This window comes from Orycteropus afer, unplaced genomic scaffold (genome assembly GCF_000298275.1).
Source record: "Orycteropus afer afer isolate SDZICR_OR568_19922 unplaced genomic scaffold, OryAfe1.0 scaffold00008, whole genome shotgun sequence".
Lineage (NCBI taxonomy): Eukaryota > Metazoa > Chordata > Mammalia > Tubulidentata > Orycteropodidae > Orycteropus > Orycteropus afer.
Genome location: NW_006921595.1, coordinates 25082299 through 25103711, shown reverse-complemented (window position 1 = coordinate 25103711; position 21413 = coordinate 25082299). Strand labels below are relative to the sequence as shown.

Sequence of the window (21413 nt, the reverse complement as noted above, 5' to 3'; positions counted from 1 at the left end):
GCGAATGGGGAATGAAACTAAATGTACGTGTGATTTGAATGTAAAACAAGCTCTTAAAATAAAATAAAAAAATAGTTTTAAAAAATACAAACATCAACCAATTATTTTAAAATCTCTAAAATAAAATAAACATCTGTCTTTCATTACTATGGCTTTGACAGAAGCCAAATAAATGTGTCTTTATGAACACTGCTCATCTTTATTCCATATAGAGTATTCTACAAATTTGTGAGGTTTCTTATTTGTAATTAAGTCTGTATTAACACACTGAAGTTAAAAATTAAGAAAATTTGGATGTCTGGAAATATCACAATTTAAATAATTAAATCGAGACATTTTAGCAACAAGAAAGAACATAGGAACCAGCAATCAGGTAAAACCATCTTTTTCTTTTTACATTTGTATGGTTTAATCCAGCTGTCATTCTTTCCCCTTCAGCACCAATTCCAATGTTAATTTCTCAATTATTACCTTGCTTCTTATTTGCCAACCCTCCTTAGGTACCATAAAAAATACACATGTTCTTAATTAAAGCTTTTCTATCATTTTGGATCCATTTGGAGACCCTGACATCCCTAATAAAAGTACCTATCAGAGTCATGATTATGACACAAGCCTCATGTCTGAGTCTTTCCATCCTTGACTTATGATATGTAGAAGCCAGAACTATGAAACTGAGATCTATTCTAAAATTTTTGTCTCTAACATGAATGTTAGGAGCTCTGGTAGCATAGTGCCTAAGGCACTTGACTGCTAACCAGAAGGCTGGTGGTTCAAACCCACCAGCCACTCCTTGGAAGGAAGGTTGGGCAATCCTACTTCCGTAGTGATACTGCCTCGGAAACCCAAGGAGGGGTCGCTATGAGTCGGGGCCGACTCGACGGCAAATAACAACAACAACAACAACATGAATGTTATGTCCTTTTTGAAAATTAGAAACTGAGAATTATATTTCCTTTCTTCCTAACATTATTGTTAAGTAATAGATGCATTTAAGTATAGTTTGGAAAAAGAAGGGGCCAGATAGTTAAATTAAAACACATAAATTAACACATTAAATTTTTAAACCTCTACCAATTCTATATAAACCAAAGGAAGATGAGGCAATCTAATTCTGTAAAGATTTGCACCTTGGAAATGACTGGTGGTCGCGATGAGTCAGAACAGACTCAATGGCAAAAAAAAAAAAAAAAAAAAAAATCAAGGTGGTCTGGAGGCCTAATTAGACTGGTGAAATGAGGAAGGGCTATCCTTAGGGACTAGCAAATAAGTAGCTATCAGTCTAATCATTAACAACACCATCTAAAAGGGAGGGAAAAGAGGGAAGGGCAGAACCAGCCGAGGTCACGGGCAAAGGTCTTAAGACATATATGCAGCTAAGGAGTTCTAATGGCATGAAGCCTAAGGCATTTGACTGGTAACCAAATGTTAGCAGTTCTAACCTACCAGCTCTTCTGCAGAAGGAAGATGGGGCAATCTACTTCCATAAAGATTTACGGCCTTGGAAGTCACTATGAGTCGGAATCGTTATGAGTAGGAATCAACTCTATGGCAGTGAGGGAGGAGTAAATGGTGACCCTAGAATATTTCCTCATTTCTTCACATTCCCTCTTGTCTTCAACGTCTAGCGTAAATGAAGATATGAGTGCTCATGACAAGTTTAACGGTCAGTGATAGGAGTAGCTGCTCTCACAGAGAAATGAAGACAGCATTAAAATTGCTTGTTTACTAGATGCAGATGACTTGGCTAATGAAGCAGAAAAAAAGAAACGATTGGAAGTTCTGACAGGGATTGTAACTCAAGAATGAGAAGGGAGAAGAAGAAATTATCCATATCACATTCCCTAGTGGCAAAACTAAAGTTCTTAAGACATACACAAAGTCAGGGGTAAGTTGCCTCTAAAATACCACCTTGACAGGGAGAAACAAGCAGGTAGTTTAGAGGCAGTTTACCCCTGACTTTGTGTATATCTTATGAGCTTTGGTTTTGCCACTATGAAATGTGATATGGATAATTCCTTCTTCACTAAAATAAAAATAACAATAGTTATGGAAGAGTTACTTTGAGGATTAAGGGATGTATTGTATGAAAACAACAACAACTTAATGACTTAGAAGAATTTGTCTTAATTAAATAGTAGGCTTTATGCAATAATATCTTACATTGCTCTTATTTAACCCCAAGTTCATTTTAAAAAGGAGCTTGGTATTAGTCATCTTTGAAATCCCTGTGTGGAGATTTTAGGACTTGTTTTGACACTCCTCTCATTGAGAAATGATACCTAAGTGTCCTGTCTTTGAAACGGAGTATTTGATGGCTATGATTAACAAAAGTACAGGGAACATGACACTATGTGGCCTTCAAGACTAAGTCAAGAAAAGACCGACAGCTTTTGCTTGTTCTTAGGACACTTCTGGAGGCTTGAGCCACCATTTCAGAAGTCTGGCTACCCTAGGTCACCATGCTGTGAGGAAGCAAAGACCATATTGGAAAAACTGTGTGTAGGTGCTCTAGATAAGACCTCAGAAAACAACAGGAATCAACCACCAGTCATGAGAGTAAACACATCTCCTGATGATTCCAGGCTCCAGCCATCAAATGACATCCATCCAATGAGTCTTCACAATTGAAGCCCCAGACATTGTAAAGTAGAGACAGTCGTTGCTGCTGTGTCCTGTTTACATTTTTGACCCATAGAAGGTATGCACAGAAGAAAATTGCTGTTTAACACCACTAAGGTTTAGAGTAGTTTGTTATTCAGCAATAGTAAGTAGAACAAATTTGATAGGTCAAAGTGGGGAGCCACCTCGGGTAAAACAGGCAATATATAAAGCTGACTATAGAACAGAGGAGTGGGCAGAAGCTAGAAGGGACCTGGGGGCACTGACAAGCTCTAGGAGGCTGCCAGGGAAGGAATAGAGGAAATTAAGAATAATGTTATTAGAAACTAGAGGTCACAGGATCCATATTGTAGCCAAAATACTTGTGAAATAATAGTAACCAGGTAACTTGGTAATTCTTTGAATATTTTCTGCCCCTTCAAAATGCTGTAAATGTGGGAATATTATTTTTCTCTTTAAAGAGCAAGAATTATTTAAAAATTAAATCAGTCATTCAAGGTTAATATTTCAGAATTAATTTTGTTCAGTCAGAAAATAATGCTGACAGATCCATATAACTACATGTATTCCAAAAAGATAGGCATTAGTAACTAAAGCTTAGGTGGAGAGAGAGCAATGGAGAACATCTAATTAGTTCCAATTAGCTGTGCCAGAGGATTACTTTCTAGGTAAGATTACCTTATAATGAGGTAATTAACCTCCCTGGAAAGAGTTCAAGACAGACTTACTTTCTACTTATTATACCCTACAAAGCAGTGTTAGAACAAGAGTCCTCAAAATTCCTTAGAATAATTTCTACCAAGAATCAACTGATTCTATTCTAGCCATACCAAAAAAAAAAAAAAAAAAAAAAGAACACCACCAACAACAAAAAAACCCACTTTATTTAAGTGGTAAATATTTTATATTTGACCATTCTTTACACCTACAGAGTTACCAGCTTGATTATTTTATACAAAAGCTCTGACAGCATTTCCCGTTATTTGCAAACTAATACAAATAAGAGAACAAAGTCAGTGCAATGCATGTACAATGAAGGACACTTTTCAATTGGAATTGGGTTGTTCCAGTTCTGGGAGCTCTGGTGGCATAGTACCCAAGGCATCTGACTGATAACCAGAAGCCTGGCAGCTCAAACTCACCAACCACTCCACGGAAGGAAGATTGGGCAATCATCTACTTCCATAGCAGTACGGCCTTGGAAATCCAAATCCAACCCCACTATGAGTTGGATCCAACTCGAGGGCAATGAGGTTTTTTTTTTTTTTTTTTTTAAATTATATCATTGTTAAAGTGAATCTTAAGGCATTAGGATATAAGAAGTTAGGTATTTAAACTTCATATCAAGTTACCTAACTTTTATGGCAGTAACTTATCTACAATGACAATCTAAAACATGAAATATAATCAATTCCAAATGCCAGAATACAGATTATCCGTGAACATCAAATGAACAGCAACAACAAAATCCTGTCATTGTCCCTGATCAAAGTCATTGTCCAAAGTAAGCCTCCATTTTCTAATCAATATAGAGTATCCCCTCAATCCCCAAGACACAACTGGTTCTTATTACACTTACATAGACTACAGCTTTGTACGTAGCTGCATGGGAGTAGATCTGAACCAAAAGAGAACAGGTGCTTCTGTGTTTTTAATATGCAAACACTTGGGAAATTGAGGATAGAATTCTTAAGAACAATGGGTTTAACTGCCATCTAAGTTTACCTCCAGTTCATATCCTTAAAGTTGATAACTTATATATTATGGCCTAATTGCTTTCAGTTTGCAAGGGACAGGAAATAATGTGATATAATTTTAAAAATTTATAAATATTTCCCTAAAAGTTTTCATATAGGTATAGAAACCGTAATGAGCAGAAAAATTGTCTTCAACAGCTTTCTTACCATTTAGTACTTTTCAATTTAAGAAAATATTTAATTAGAATTATTCACATTGTGATTTTGTGGACATCTCTGAATTAACTATTATTACTTCAGGAATCTTGTTTCTTTATTTGGTATCCCAGGAAATAAGTAAGTGTGAGTGAGCATGTGTCTGTGTATGTGTGTGTTTTTTTTGCATAGATCACACGCAAACTGATGTAAAACAAAAATGCAAATGCTCAGAAAGACAAAATCAGGGAGGAAGATATATGGAATATTTACATGCAAATGATGCTAATAAAAACCTTACAGATAGAAACTGGAAAAAAAAAAATTCATCATTTATACCATAGCATGATATATAAGCAGTCCCCTACTTGAGCATATATCCCTTAGAGTTTAATGATCACCCCGAGATAGGAGTCCCAGGAAATGTCTTTCCCTTTGTCCTATTACAATGCAAAATTTCCTTGTAGCTTATATTCTTCTACAGATCTATCACCCCCTGTAAGCTCAAATTCAGTTTCCTCATTTGCCTAACAGATTCTAAAGATTAAGTGTCTACCACGACTCACATCATATAAAAAGAATATTAGATGTCTGCAATCTATCTATCTATCTATCTATCTATCTATCTATCTATCTATATGCTGTTGTTGTTGTTATGTGCCGTGGAGTTGGACCCGACTCATAGCGACCCATCCTTGGGTTTCCGAGGTGTTATCACTACGGAAGTAGATTGCCCAACCTTCCTTCTGAGGAGGAGTGGCTGGTGGGTTTGAACCACCAGCCTTCTGGTTAGCAGTCAAGCTACCAGAGCTCCTATATCTATATCTATCTATCTATCTATATCTATATCTATATATATATATCAACCAAATGAATAACAGATAAGAAATACTTTACCTACACTTCAGAAGCTTCAGTGATCCTTTTGCCACTCCACTACAATGGCAAAATTTCAGGATCAAAGAAAAGAGAGAGAGAGAGAGAGAGAAAGGGAATAAGGAAACTGGAATGAAAGACTTAAGTTGGAACAAGAGGTAAAGTAGGAAGGAAAGTTATTGAATGCCTCCTCAGTTATTCTCCAGTCTCACTACTCTATTCCAAACAGTTATTTTACAAACATGTCTTTGAATAACCTGGATACATAAGGTGAGTGTTCTGGTTTACTGATATGATACAATCAGGTGCTGTGGAGAAAGATTCATATGAACGGAAGTGCCCGACATCAATGTGCATGCAGCTATGACTCATTTAACTAGTCTTGATTCTACCTGCTTAAATGTGTCAAAATATTTAAATAAGCCTCAACATACAAATAAAAATATATCAATAAAATTAAGGTTATTAAATCCTCCTAAAAGACTGATATTTAGAGGCATATGTATAGCAAGAAAAATCAGTTATGCAAAATTTACATAAATATCATTCTTTGAAATTGTATCAGTCTTATACATACATACCATAAACCCATATGTGATCAATTTACTCATTTATCTATATATTATATAACTTATATACAGAAAATAATTTAGTCACCTGGAAAAGCAGGTTAATAATGTTTATACACACACAGACACACACATAAATATATTTAAAGTATAAATTGAGTAATTCTAAGTGAACATAAGTGTTTCTTCATTAAAAGCAGGATAAAATTGGTACTGGTACACAGAAAATGAAGACATAAAAATGCTTTAGGACATAAAATTCTCTAGATTACATAATTTTATCTAAATGCTGTCATGTATTGCTAACATTTCTAAGGAATTTAAATTCTATTTTGAACTATATAGGGAGATTAATCTTTTATACTTTTATTTTTTCAGTCAACCTCATCACCAGGTAAATAGTAATACTTGCTCACCTGTAAAGCTAATAATAACAAGTACTAAAGTAATCTATAAACAAGCCTGTATTATTTATGGTGGCATAGTACCTAAGGCGGGAGCTCTGGTAGCGTAGTGCCTAAGGCACTTGACTGCTAACCAGAAGGCTGGCCGTTCAAACCCACCAGCCACTCCTCGGAAGGAAGGTTGGGCAATCTACTGCTGTAGTGATACTGCCTCAGAAACCCAAGGAGGGGTCGCTATGAGTCGGGTCCAACTTGACGGCACATAACAAGTACCTAAGGCATTTGACTGCTAAGCAGAAAGAAGGTGGTTCAAACCCACCAGCCACTCCTAGGAAGGAAGATTGGACAATCTTACCACTTCAGAAACTCAAGGAAGGGTCTCTATGAGTCAGATTCAACTGGACAGCAGTGAGTTTGGTTTTTTTATTACTATTATTATTTATAAGGAAGACAGAGAGCACAGGGATTTATAGTGTATGATTTTTGGTGGTGGGGCATTGCTAGGATCTTTGGAGGTTAAATATATAAACATAGAAACAAAAGTCATTAGTGATATTTGAAAGAATAATTATGTAGAATCAAGATTCAACAAAGCATACTGAAAGCCTAATTTTCTATTTTTTACTACAAAAAGAATGAACAGAAAATTTGAAAGATAACAAAATTTGAAAGATAAATACACTACTGAATAATAAATATTTTCATGAAAGAAATCAAGCAAATGTATATTGAGTACTCCTTATGTTCAAAACACTGCATAGATCCTAAAATCCTGGAAAGGAAAAGATACTTATCCCATGGTCTTACACACTCCACTGCAAGGAAATAACAAAGAAACAACAACAAAATAACAAACAAACAAGGGTCACTTCTATAGAGTAATGAGTACAATTTTCAAAACATTGGCAAATTTTCTAAATTCATGTACAATATTAATTCCCTGGCATTTAGAGTGCATAAGTCCTTTTTGAAATTAGGTTTCATTAATATAATAGCAAATTACCAGTCAGGTACACCAAATTGTCAATACCAATTTGTTTCTTCTCTTCACACATTCGTAAGGGGAGACTTTATGAAAATGTGATATCAATCCAGAGATTCTGAGTTAAATTGCTTTATTTAAACTCACATACCAACTTCAGATTCCTAATTGGACCTTTCTACAAAGCAAAGCAGAAAGTGGTATATAAACGAATCACATACCTGTGAACAGGAGGCTGAGAACACAGTCTCCATCTCAGTCAGGTTAGACACCAGATACCTTTAAATAAATGCCATGGACTAAATGAAATGGTATACTTGTGGAGTATCACTGGCTTTCAGTGTAAGCTAGCTGATTTCTTCTTGTTTATTCCAGAGTAATAGTAGTAGATGTTGTATATTAAGAATTCGAATTGATTCTATGAAAACAAATGGCTACTACAATATTAAAGATTCTTTTTAAGAGCAACAATATTTTTGCTTTAGATAATTCCATTTTCCATATTCTTTGGAAGTTCTTGTCACTGAATAGTTACACTCAAAATTCAACACTGTTTTGCATTTATCCCAAATATTAGTACATGTTTATAATTATTGCTTTAATGGTTGCATAAAATCTTAGTGTATTAATGTGCACTTCTTAATAACAATTAAAAAAAAACAGCAAAAAAGTTAAATGTTCTAAGTACAACCAGGGCAGGTGTAGTGTAAGGACTTATAGGAACATTAAGTATGATTATAAATAATAGTCAAATTATGCCAGTATTTGAAATACTAATGTTTAATAAATGAATATAAATCACAATAGCATAAATATCTTAACTAAAGATTATTTTGTCTTGAATCCAAAAGACAGGAAGACTTTGTTTAAATTTAGTCAGATGGAAGAACATTTTTAAGTTTAGAAAGTTGAATTGCATATGTCCTTTTGAAAGTTAACTTAGATTTACCTAGAAATTTGGAAAAGAATACGCTATAACCTCTAACTAGCACTCTCTTAAGCACCGGAAAAATCATTACCTCTCCCAATTCTTTCCCTTTCTGTCATAAGAGGCATAGAGAGCAGAACTACATATTTTGGTAATTAATTTCCTTAAGATAATGTTAGAAATATCATGTTCTTTAAAATATAAATGAATTTCAAGGTGAGCATGCTGGAGGATAATATTAATGGCATATGATTTATTGTAAGAAGAGATCTGATCTGAAATACCATTATTAACAGTACTTAAAATACATTTTCAAATTCCTGAAAATATGAAAAGAGCACCCTGGTTGAAACTGTTTCAACATTGCAATCTGAAAACCTGCCTTTGTAAGTATGAGTTGCTTGTGCACAAAATCTGTCATGTCTTTCTCCTAGAAATTTAGTAAAAAATTATCATACACTGAAGACATTGCATTGTAATTTAGGGAACTAGTAAAATGCTTGTAATGCTGAGTGAAGACCTAATGCATAAAAGAATAAATTGAAATGAACATGTATGTTTTGGATTGAATTATGTCATCCCAAAATATATCTTATTAACCCTAACTTCCATGCCTATGATTACAATTGCATTTGAGAGTGCAATTCTTTGTTACAAGTTGAAATTAACTCAATGCAGTGGGTTTGAGTTTTGGGTTTTGTCTTTGATATGTTAATGAGGCAGGATTAGTGTAAAGTACATTTTAATTCGATCTCTTTTGAGATGTGAAAGAGAGTAAATCCAAACTAGAAGCACAGATAGGGTAAGATAGATGACAAGACCCATAGACATCTCCAAGGAACCAGGAAACAGAAGCTGACTAATTCCAGAGCCATTCATCTTCTTCCAGTTGCCTCCCTGCCTCCTGAGCTTCATTCAGGAGCAGATGTTACCCTTTTGATCTCCTGTGGTCCGTTGTTCTAAGGAGTGTGTATCTCCTTGGTGATACTCTTCTAAGCCACAGAGGGTGTTCAGCTCAAGGCTTGAAGGGTAACTAAGGGCCATAATCTCAAAGGTTCCTCTGGTCTCTATCAGACCACTAAGCCCGATCTTTTCCATGATTTTCAGTTTTGTCCACATTTTTCTCTCATCTATTCAAGCTGAGGTTTGAGCAGTCCCCTAGTCTTCTGAACTAATTGCTTCCTTGTGTCTTTAATTTTCTTCACTCTTCTTTGCTTAGGATGGAAAGAGATCGATCAATAGTTGCACTTTAGATGGCTGCTCACAAGGTTTTAAGAACTCAACCACTACTCACCTAAGGAGGATGTTGAACATTGCCTTTATGCACTGTGTTATGCCAATTCACCTTGATGTCCTCCAAGACTATGTTCCTGAGCCTCGTCCAGTAACTTATTCCCTCAAGCTGTTTGGTTATGACTTAGAAGTTTTTATAACTTTGTCCTATTCTACTATATACATAGGCATATTTACAACACACACAAATATATATAGATATATCCCCTGTCAAACCTATATATACTTATGGGTGTAGTGCCATTCACTTTCCCACAACTATCCAGGTTAAGTGTCTACCTCATAGATTATTGTTATTGCAATACTGTATGCATAATAACATTTACCTCTGCTGCCTTTAACTCTTGTCTCCTCCCAGTCTTCCTTTGCTTTGATCAATTTGTTCTGACCTCCTCCTTATTGTATATTACCTTTCTCCACCAAAGTTAATACATGTCAACTCTCTAGTTAGCAATTTGGAAGCTCTGGTGGCCTAGTGCCTAAGGCATTTGACTGCTAACCAGAAGGCTGGTGGTTCAAATCCACCACCCACTCCTCAGAAGGAAGATCGGGCAATCTACTTCCGTAGTGATACTGCCTCAGAAAATAAGGAGGGGTCGCTATGAGTTGGATCTGACTCGATGGAAGTGAGTTTGTTTTTTTAATTAGCAATTTACTCTCTTTTCTGTGTGTGTCTTTTATGTGTGTATCTTTCTGTGTTTAAACCTTTCCTTGACTTTTTATAAATAGTAGTCTCACACAATATTTCTTCTTTTGTGACTGACCCATATACTCAGCATACCAAAACCAAACCAAACACCCTGCCATTAAGTCAGATCTGACTCATGGCGACCCCTCCTTGGGTTTCTGAGGCAGTATCACTACTGAAGTAGATTTCCCAACCTTTCTTCCCAGGAGTGGCTGGTGGGTTTGAACCGCCAGCTTTCTGGTTAGCAGTCAAATGCCTTAGACACTACACCACCAGAGCTCCTATATTCAGCATAATGGTTTCCAAATTCATTCATGTTATGAGATATTTTGCAGATACATGTTTATTCTTTAACACTGTGAAGTATTCCATCTCTTGTAATGCACCATACTTTGTTCATCCATTCATCCGTTAATGAGCACTGAGGTTGTTTCCTATTTTTGCCATTGTGAATAGTGCTGCAAGGAACATTGGCATGCACTTGTCTATTCGTATCACGGTTCTTATTTCTACAGGATATGTAAACCTAGTAGTGGGATTTCCGGATCAACTGTATTTCTATTTTCAACTTTTTAAGGAAGTGCCATATCACTTTGGACAGTGGTTGTACCATTTTACAATTCTAGCAGCAGTTTAAGACAGTTAGAACCTCTTCACACCCTTGTCAGCATTTGTTGCTTTCTGATCTTTGCTAGTGTGAGACGGTATCTCACTGTTGTTTTGATTTGCATCTCTATAATAGTTAATGATCATGAATATCTCTTCATGTTTTTTTGCCATCAGAATGTTTTCTTTGATGAAGTGTTTATTCATGTTCTCTGCCCATTTTTCAATTGGATTGTTTGTCTTTTTGATGTTGAAGTATTGGAGTTTTGTATAAATTTTAGAGATTAGTGCCTTGTCAGAGAGATCATTGTCAATTTTTCCCCGTTCAGTCTGTAGGTTCTCTTTTTACTCTTTTGGTGAATTTTGTTGTTGTACATAAGTGTTTAATTTTCAGGGGGTACCAGTCATGTAGTTTGGCTTCTGTTGTTTGTGCATTTTCAGTTATGTTTGAAAGTGAATTTATGCTATATATTAGGACCCCTAAGTTTTACCCTATTTTTTCTTTGAAGATCTTTATAGTTTTGGTTTTACATTTAGATCTTGGATCCATCAAGACTTAGTTTTTACATATGATGTGAGAAATGGACCTTGTTCCATTTTTTTTTTTAGCAAATAGATATTCAGTTTTGCCAGCACCATTTGTTAAACAGACTATCTCTTCCCCATTTAATGCATTTTGGCCCTTTTTCAAATATTAGCTGCCCATACATGGATGGATTTTTTTCTGAGTTTCAATTTTGTTCTATTGGTCTATGTATTTGTCATTGTACTAGTACCAGATGTTTTGCCTACCATGGCTGTATAGTGGGTTTGGGATTGTAAAGTTTGACACATTCTACTTTGTTCATCTTTAGAAGTCTACCAGCTTTCCATATAAAGTTAGTAATTATTTTTTCCATCTCCTTAAGACATAATGATGAGATCTGGATCAGTATTGTATTATAATTGTAGATCAGTTTTGAGTATTGACATTTTTATACTGTTAGCCTTCCTATCCATGAATATGGCATATTCTTCCATTTATGTAGATCTTGTTTTCTTGTAGTGTTTTGTAGTTTTATTTGCATAGGTATTTTGTATCTCTAGTTAGATTTATTCTTAAGAACTTCTTAAGATCTTTTGGGTCATGATTCTAAATGATACAGTTTTACTGATTTCTTTTTCAGAGTTATCTTTGTTATTGTAAAGGAATCCAACTGATTTTTGTTTGTTGATCTTGTCCACTGCCTTGTTGTTTAATCCTTCTTTTAGTTTTCTGTTAGTTCCAGTAGTTTTCTAGGATTTTTCTATGTGCAGAATCATATCATCTGCAAATAGGAATAGTTTTATTTCTTCTTTCCCAATTTTCATGCCTTTTATTTCCCTTCCTTGACTTTTGCTCTAGCTAAGACTTTCAATTAATGTTGAATGTTGTTATGTGCTGTTGAGTCGGGCCCAACTCATAGCGACCCTCCTTGGGTTTCTGAGGCAGTATCACTATGGAAGTAGATTTCCCCATCTTCCTTCCAAGGAGTGGCTGGTGGGTTTGAACTGCCAGCCTTCTGGTTAGCAGTCAAGTACCTTTAGGAACTACTGATTCCTATTTGCAAGGGGAATGTTTATAATCTCTCTCCATTAAGCATACTGTAAGCTGTTGGTTTTGTATAGATGCTCTTATTTATGTTGAGGGATTTCCCTTCTATTCCTGTTGTGTTGAAATTTTTTTTTTTTTTTTAAATCAGGAATGAATGATGGATTTTGTCAAATTTCTTTTCTGTATCAATTGATATGATCATGGAGCTATTTTCCTTTATTTTATATATGTGGTGGATTACATTCATGGTTTTTCTAATGGTGAACCATCTTTGCATACCTGGTATGAATCTCACTTGACTATGATATATTTCTTTTGTTACATGTTGAATTCTGTTGGCCAGAATGTTGTCGAGAACTTGTAAGTATGTATCAGTCTGTAATTTTCTTTTTTAGCAGTATCTTTGCCTGATTTGGTATCAGGGTTATATTTGCATCAGAGAATGAATTTGGGAGTATTCTATCATCTTCTATGTTGTGGAATAGTTTCAGTACAATTAATGTCGGCTTTTCCTAGAATGCACCGGTGAAGCCATCTGGGTCAGAACTTTGTATTTGGGGGGTGGGGTGCAGTACATTTTTTAAATAACCTGTTCAATTTTGTCTTTTATTATGGGTCTGTTAAAATGTTTTACCTCAGTTTTTATGTTTGAGTAGGTAGTATGCTTCTAGAAATTTGTTCATTACTTCCTGGTTTTCAATTTGTTTTTAGAGGAAATCCTTTATAGTATTCTGTTATTATCCTTTTTATTCCAGTTGACTCTGTTGAGACATTGAGTAGTTCATTTTTTTGTTTGTGTTATTTCCATCTTTCCCTTCTTTTCCTTTGTTAAATTTGTCATTGGTTTGTCAATTTTATTAAACTGTTCAAAGAATCAACTTCTAGTCTTGTTGACTCTTGCTATTGTTTTTCTGTTTTCCATTTCATTTATTTCTCCTCAAATCTTTATTATTTCTTTTCTTCTGGTGACTTTTGGCTTTGCTTCCCTCCCCCCAACCCCTTTCTTTTTCTAATTGTTTGAGATGTTGGGTTAAGGTGTTGATTTTGGTTCCTTCTTCCGTATTTGACATTTGTGTTTATTACTCTAACTTGTCCTCTGAGCACCACTTCTCTTGTGTCCCATAGATTTTGACATATTGTGTTCTCATTCTTGTTGATTAAAGGATTTTTTTTATTTCTTATATTACCCAGTAGTTTTTAATCAGTATGTTATCCAGTTTCCAAGTATTAGATTTTTTTCCCTTGTTCTTTCTGTTGTTTATTTCTAATTTCATACTGTTGTAATCTGAGAAGATGCTTTGTAGTATTTCAATGTTTTAAAATTTATTTTGGCTTGCTTTGTGAAAAATCTTCTATGTGCACTGAAAAGGAATGTATATTGTGCTTTGGTTGGGTGGAGAGTTCTTTATACATGTGTGAGGTCAAGTTAGTTAACTATACTGTTTAAATCTTCTGTATCTTTTCTGAGTTTCTTTTTATTTGATCTGTCCTCTAACAAGAGTAGTATATTAAAGTCTTTTTCTATTATTGTGGAGTTGCCTACATCTCTTTTCAGTTATGTTAAAGTTTAATTTATGAATTTTGGTGCTCTTTCATTGGGTGTGTAGATATTTATTATGGTTATGTCTTCTTATTGAACTGTCCCTTTAATCATTATATAATGACCCTCTTGTCTCTTATGCTAATTTTTGTTTTGCAGACTATTTTATCATATATTAATATTCTCACTTTTGCTCTTTTTTTTTTTTAATTTGTTTGATTTATGTCCTCCAATCCTTTGATTTTCAGCTTATTTTTGTCTTAGTGTCTAAGATATGTCTCTTGTAGACAGCATGTTGATGGGTTATGTGTTCTTAACCATTCTGCTGCTCTTTGTCTCTTGACTTGCACATTTAATCCATTATCATTTAGTGTAATTATTAATTCATATGAATTTACTGCTGTTATTTTGCTTTTGCTTTGTTTTTGGTGCTGATGATTTCTTTTTTTTTTTTTTTCATATACTTTTCTGTGTTAAGTTCATTTTGTTTGTAAATTTTCTTATCATTTCCTTTGTTACTACTATTATACTGTTTATAGATAGTTTAGGAGCTCTGGTAGCATAGTGGCTAAGGCACTTGACTGCTAACCAGAAGGCTGGCAGTTCAAACCCACCAGCCACTCCTTGGAAGGAAGATGGGGCAATCTACTTCAGTAGTGATACTGCCTCAGAAACCCAAGGAGGGGGTCGCTATGAGTTGGGGCCAACTTGATGGCACATAATAACAACAACAACAGATATTTATAATTCTCTTTTTATTTTTGTAAGAAGGTTTATTAATTGAGGTTATATTGCAATTTATTATTATCTTCCCTAGTTTAAAACAGGGAGCTCTGGTAGCATAGTGGATAAGACACTTGCCTGCTAACCAGACGGCTGGCGGTTCAAACCCACCAGCCACTCCTCGGAAGGAAGGTTGGGCAATCCTACTTCCATAGTGATACTGCCTCGGAAACCCAAGGAGGGGTCGCTATGAGTCGGGGCCGACTCGACGGCACATAACAACAACAACAACAAGTTTAAAACAGTATATTCTACCTTGATATTATTTTGTCTTCCTCTCCATTTGGAAGTTCTGTAATTGAATAATTTATTCTTTCTTTTTGCTTTGTAGTTGACATCATTTGCAAACTGATATCCCTTTTCAGTCTTGTAGATTTATTTTATTTTGGATACTTCTGTATCTGGTTTGGTTCTCAGATGTTGTCATTTGTCTTAATCTCAGGTTGTTATCTACTGTTGTTAATTCTTTAACTTAAAGGTTTCTTTGAATATTTCTTCTAAGGTTGGTCTAGTTTTTACAAATCTCCTTAATTTTTATTTACCTGGAAGTGTCCTAATTTTCCCATTTCATTTTAGGGGCAATTTTCCTGTATATCTAATTATTCGTTGACAATTTTATTTTTTTCTTTCAGAGTTTTATATATATCATTCTACTGCCTTCTTTCCTGCATAGTTTCTGCTGAGAAATCAGAGCTTAGTCTTATTAGTTCTCCTTGTAGGTAATTTTTTTTTTTTTCTTTTTTTTCTCAACTGTTTTCAGGATTCTTTCTCTGTCTCTGATTTTGGAAAGTTTGATTATGACATGTCTTCATGATTTTTTTTTTTTTTTTGAGGTCTAGCCTATTTGAGGTTTGTTAAGCTTCTTAAATGCATTTCTTCTTGTCTTCCATGATGTTAGGGAAGCTTTCTTCCAACAAATCTTTGACAAATGTCTATGTACTTTTGTCTTCTCCTGTTCTGGAATTCCAATCACAAGTAACTTATTCTTTTTTATGGTTCTCACATAATCCTTAGTTTATGTTATTATTCTTTTTTTGTGGTTGTTCTTTTTTTCTGAGTTTTCCTCTAACAGATTACTATTAAGAGATTTATCTTAAATTTTGCTAATTTTGTCTGTCACAGATTCATTTCTATTCCTTTGCCTTTCCAATATGTTGTCTATTTCTGAAATTTTAGAATTAATTTTCTATTTGTTGTTCTTGTACCGTCAACTTGTTCTTGTATGGTTTTCCTGAATCATTTTAGAGTTTTGTCTGCATTTTCCTTGATTTTGTCTGTGCTTCCTTGCCAACCTCAGAGGTTGTGGGTGCCCTTCACTTATTCCATAAGGGCATGACTCAGTCTGTTGAGGGATGGAGCAGAGAGGGTCATGGAGGATAGGTGGGTTGGGCAGATCACCAAGTGGGGTAGGGGCAACAGAGGGTCATCATCATCAGCTGCCAGGTAAGATGGGGTGAGAAGTGGCTACATTTCTGGTCATTGAGAGTGTGTTGGGGTAAGAGAGGCTATCACATCTCTCTGGTTGCTGATAACTGATGTGGATGCTTGTGCAGTCTTGAGTGAGCAGAGCCAGTTATCTGGTTCTAGCCTAGATCAGAACGCTGCTTTCAATAATTTAAAATGGCTGTACTTTGCCAGGCTGGTTGGCAATTTATTGCTCTCTATGTTTTATTGTTCACTGTTTTCATTCAGTTTCTTCTTCTAATCTACATTTGCTGCAATTCTTTATCCTTTCCCTTGAACCTCGGGCTTCCAGGACTATTATCTATATGCTTCACTTGGTTTTTTGGGACCTTTGTTGTAGAGGGTCTTGATAGTATGTCTGCCTAGCCTGACATCTTGGATCTACCTATAATCTACTTTAAAGTGTATATAACTCTGCTGTTACATCCATTTATTTTTATGAACTGAAACTATACCTTGTAGAATGAAAACAAGTCTCTCTATTCTAGATTTGGTATCCTCAGCTTATGACAGAATTCTGTTCCAGTGACTCCATTGTATTTTGGTTCTGTTTTAAGTCAAATTCCTCTTTTTTTAAAATTTTTCATTATTATTGTTTTTATTATCAATATCTTTATAAATCTGATCTTTATTTGTCAGAGAATGAACATCTGATAATGATAACAGCAGCAAATTACATGTTCTAACATAGTGTTTAATACTTATTACTAGCAATTAGATGTACCAAAAAAAAAAAAAAAAGGATAGTATGGTTCATTATATCTAGAATATGCCATAAGTCAGGGACTATTTACAAATAAAATTTACAGGTGCAGATTTTCAATTAAATTACTCTTGATTTGATTTGATTTGATTAATGCATGGCAAAAAAAAAAATAGTATAAACAAGTATACAGCACAGATTCAGTTTCCACTGCCATTTCTCTCTTCAGAAATGACAAAACTTACAAGATTTTTGTGAATATTCTAAAGATAATATATACAGAGATAAGTATTAATATGTGCAAATTTCCATTTTTAACAAACAAACAAACAAAAATATATCTTTCTGAACTACAGAAGAACTAAACCAGAAGGTCATGACTTACAATTTTTAAGATGAGAAAAAAGTCAAGGCATAATGAAAGGTATTTCTATGAAATAAAAGATTATTGTTTTATTAAAATATGTCGCTGCACTAATGTGTGATAAAACTGAAATAACCAAGACTTTCCAGAGGCACATATCTAATATGTATTCTGAAGCACCCATGGCAAAATATCAACTTAGCCAAATATAGAGACTACAGAGCCTTTAGCTTTGAACATTAATATATACAGTCACCTTAATGTGCATATAGAAATGTGGATTATAATTTTGTGACTTCATTAAATGAGTAGAGTAGAAATGAATACAATTGAAATAAGAGATGATTCACTTGTTCTGACTGACTTTTCTGAGTGGTAGGGAGAGAAGATGAGTATATTTCCTTCTGGAAATAGGGAAGATACTGAGCCAAGGTTTTCTCAATTTCCCTCTTTTTCCTTGACTGCTTGAATAATGGGAAGAATCAATGCCTGTCTATATTTGGAGGGATAAATGTTTGTCCATTTCTATAATGGAAAGACTATTTTTTTGGTGTTGAAAAGCCTTTTTTCTTTGAAGGAAATTTCTTTTAAAAATAGTTAATGCCAGCTTTGATATTTCTCCCATTTAACTCTGTGTTCTGTTGAGTCTTATAAAGAAATGATACTCCAAAGAATCAAAGCCTTATATGATACCTATGCAATGTATAGTTATCCAACATTATCAAATAGAGATTCATGTTTTTCCTAGGGATTGTGTATGATCATCCCTCACATACTAAATCATATGAAGACTTCTAGTTAATCTTAATAAACCATCATTTTCACCTTACATTTTATATATTTATTTTCATCATATGAGAACAGAATAGAGCTGATCTCACACATTTCTCATAACTGTCCTATTACAACCTAATAGGTTGTAGGTCCTGTATTCAGCCACACCTTCTTATTATTATTTATATACACACAGAGCCTCTTCAGTTATTAGTAAGTAAAATGCTTTGTATCATAAAGTGACAGCTTCATGACACAATTTATAAAAGCAAACATAATTAAAATGTCATCATTTAGTACCTTACCTACTGTTGAACTTCTCTGGGTGTTTTTCTCTCATGATATGGAATCTGTGTGCAATGGAGGCATCCTAAGAGAGAAACAGAAAAAAAAAAAAAAAAAAGGAAGAAAGTTTATGGTTCTTTTATCTTGTGGAAATTATAGTTTAAAAGAGAAAAAAGGTAAATGAATAATATTTTTTCATTAAGTTTTTCTTAACATGCATTGCAGAGATGTTCTGAAATTAGGTAAAAAAGTATGCAATCTAAGTAAATTGTGCCCCAACATTTAATGATATATGAAATCATTTCATCATTGGTTACTCGTCCTGTTTCCAATTAGAAACTTATTTCTCTCTAATTTATATATCTCCTTTTATAACCCATATTGGTCCCATCCTCAAAACATAATTAAGATAGTACATATGAAATTAAATGTCAAAAAATAGTTGAAAACATTGTTAAAATAGAGTTGGAAGAATGGCTAAAGTTTAGAAATGATGAGGTGGAGAAGCTCCTAGTCCTTTGAGATTAATTATCGGTAAAAAGTGTGAAGGTGCGTATATAATAAAGGTTAAGAGTAACACATAACTTCAGAATTTATTAAATGTATCTTGGATGTGTACTCAGTAACTGCACATACCAAAAGCAAGTTTCTTAAATATCTTTTCTCATTTAATGGAAGGATTGATGACAAGTTTAAGTAAACTCTGAGACCCCAATTGTACCAGTGCTAAACCCTATTAGAAAATTTTTACTTTTAAGAAATCCAGTCAGTTTCCAGGACACTGTGAAATGACAATAAATGTGGGAGATTGGTAGGATTTTGTGATCTGAGCTTTTGAAACACAGTGTGTTCTAGCTGACTTTAAACAGTCACCCCCATTATTTCAAGTGAGGAGCTATTTTCTCATTCTTCATCCTTAGATGATTAATTACTCTGATAGGAAACTAATATATTTACCAGTCATTTCAATAGGAAAGGGGCTATTGTTATGAATAACTGTTAATTCTGTTTCATAGTGGAGATAAAAGAAAAATGAAAAGCCAAACACAAAGGAAATAAAGAAGTTGTGTATTTGAGAGAATTTCAAAAACACTAATCAAGGACTGAAAGTCTAATGAATGAAATGAAAAGGCTAATGTGCTTACTCATGCAGAACAAAGCATGGCACAACAAGTGAGGGACCAATGCCCACTGCAGATGGCAGATAGAGAGAGTTATTTTTCCCTGCAAAATTGAGCTGAGGTTTTTGTTTTGTTTTGTTTTTTAAAATAGAAACGTTTTACACCGTAAAGTCTGTCAAGTAATTAAATGGATCTATAATTAAAAATAAGAGCACAAAAGAATAGATAGATGTGCACAGAAATAACATTTACATAAAGGTTAGGAAAAAAAATATTGTATGGTTTTATAGTCTAAGATAAACTGTGGTTATATATACATGATCATCTCCCTGGTTTACTGTTGCTGCGGTTAGATTCCACTGAGTTGATTACAACTAATACTGATCCCATTTGTGCAGAGTAGAACTGCAAAATAGTGTTTTCTAGGCTATACTGCTGAGTGGATTTGAACTGCTAACCTTCTGGTTAGCAGTCGAGTGCTTCACTGTTGTGCCACCTAGCCCCCTTCCTGGTTTATTAGAATGTAGAAAAATCAAAATGATTCACTTTTATTGGTCTCAAATGCAACCACAAAGTTTTTTTTCTTATTCTTGCTAAAAAGTTGTAAATATACTCTATTTTAGAGTATGAGGTTGTCTTATGTGGTTTGAGATCATAAGAAAGAAGCTGAATGGGTTATTCCTGGTATATTAGGTGACATAATCATTAATTAATTTTTAAAAATCATGTATTTTAGTTTTATCTCTAATCTTGTTCAAAAACAAGATTAGATTGAAATAACTTATAATTAAATGGACGCATCAAGAAGACCAATTAAACAAAAGCATAGGAATAGCAATGAAGTACTAGCAATGAATGACTAATATTGACCACCCAAAGGAAGGAAATCATTCAGTTTATTTTTACTTGAATTATTTGTTTCCGCTAATTTAGAAACTGAGAATTTTAAAAATAAGGTATATTATGCAACTTGTTTTGCAAGTGTACATTATTGTAATAACTATTCCTTTCCAAGAAGCACAAATAGGACAGAGAGAGCAAAAGAATAAAGGAGAGAAGAGGGAAAAGAAAGGAGGTGATGAGAGAGACATATTTTTTTAAAACAAGTCACTTAAGTAGAGTGGGCTTTGCGTAATCTTCCAGAAATATAGAATATTAAATAGCCAGAGATAATATTAGCTTGATTTCCAGGATACTTGGGCAACGATTCATGCAATAAAGAAAGGAAAAAAAAGAAAACTAGTGAGAAACACTGGAATGACTTTTCCTTAGGTTGAATGGGCTGGACCACAAAGTGAAAGCTGGCATCACTGACTACAGGATTGATAAGGAACAATGACAGCAGGTGTTCATTTGGATGAGAATTCAGACCAAATTCCCATGAGACTCTGTTTCTTTGGCCTAACCCCAAGGATCTTAAAAGAGAATGCCAAGTACTGAAAACTTATCCAGCTGCCATATTTCAGAGATACTTGGGTTCTCTAGAAAGAGAACAAATAAGAAAAAACAAAACAAATTCTACTCTTTCTGCCTTCTATGTATTTCTAGGAAGCAGAAATTCAATTCACATTGAGAGTGATTTAATTATATAATTTTGAAATATGTATTTCCGGAATTTCAAATTGGTTTTATTTCCTGAACTAGTAAAATACATTTTAATAATTAATTAAAAAATAAAATGACTTCTGAGAAATAAAAATTAGATCCATCTTTATTAAAGAAAACAATTAAACTTTGTTATATTGATTATCTAAACAATTTAAAAAGTAAGCAGGATAATTTTTCTTGATATATATGCCACTCCTCAGAAGGAAGATGGGGTGCTCTACTTCCATAGTGATATTGCTTTGGCAACCCAAGGAGGGGTCGCTATGAGTCGGGTCTGACTCGATGGCACCCAACAACAACAATAACAATATTGTTGTTGTTGTTGTTATTTGCCGTCG

General features: G+C 34.2%; 1 protein-coding gene across 1 annotated transcript in view; it reads right to left on the bottom strand.

Annotated features, from left to right (window-relative positions):
* Nucleotides 1–21413, bottom strand: part of DGKB (diacylglycerol kinase beta) — a 913416-nt gene that overhangs the window by 394397 nt on the left and 497606 nt on the right. The window contains exon 20 of the mRNA XM_007946219.1: nucleotides 18367–18431. Coding sequence (XP_007944410.1) covers nucleotides 18367–18431 — 65 coding nt within the window. The remainder of the gene's footprint in view (nucleotides 1–18366; nucleotides 18432–21413) is intronic.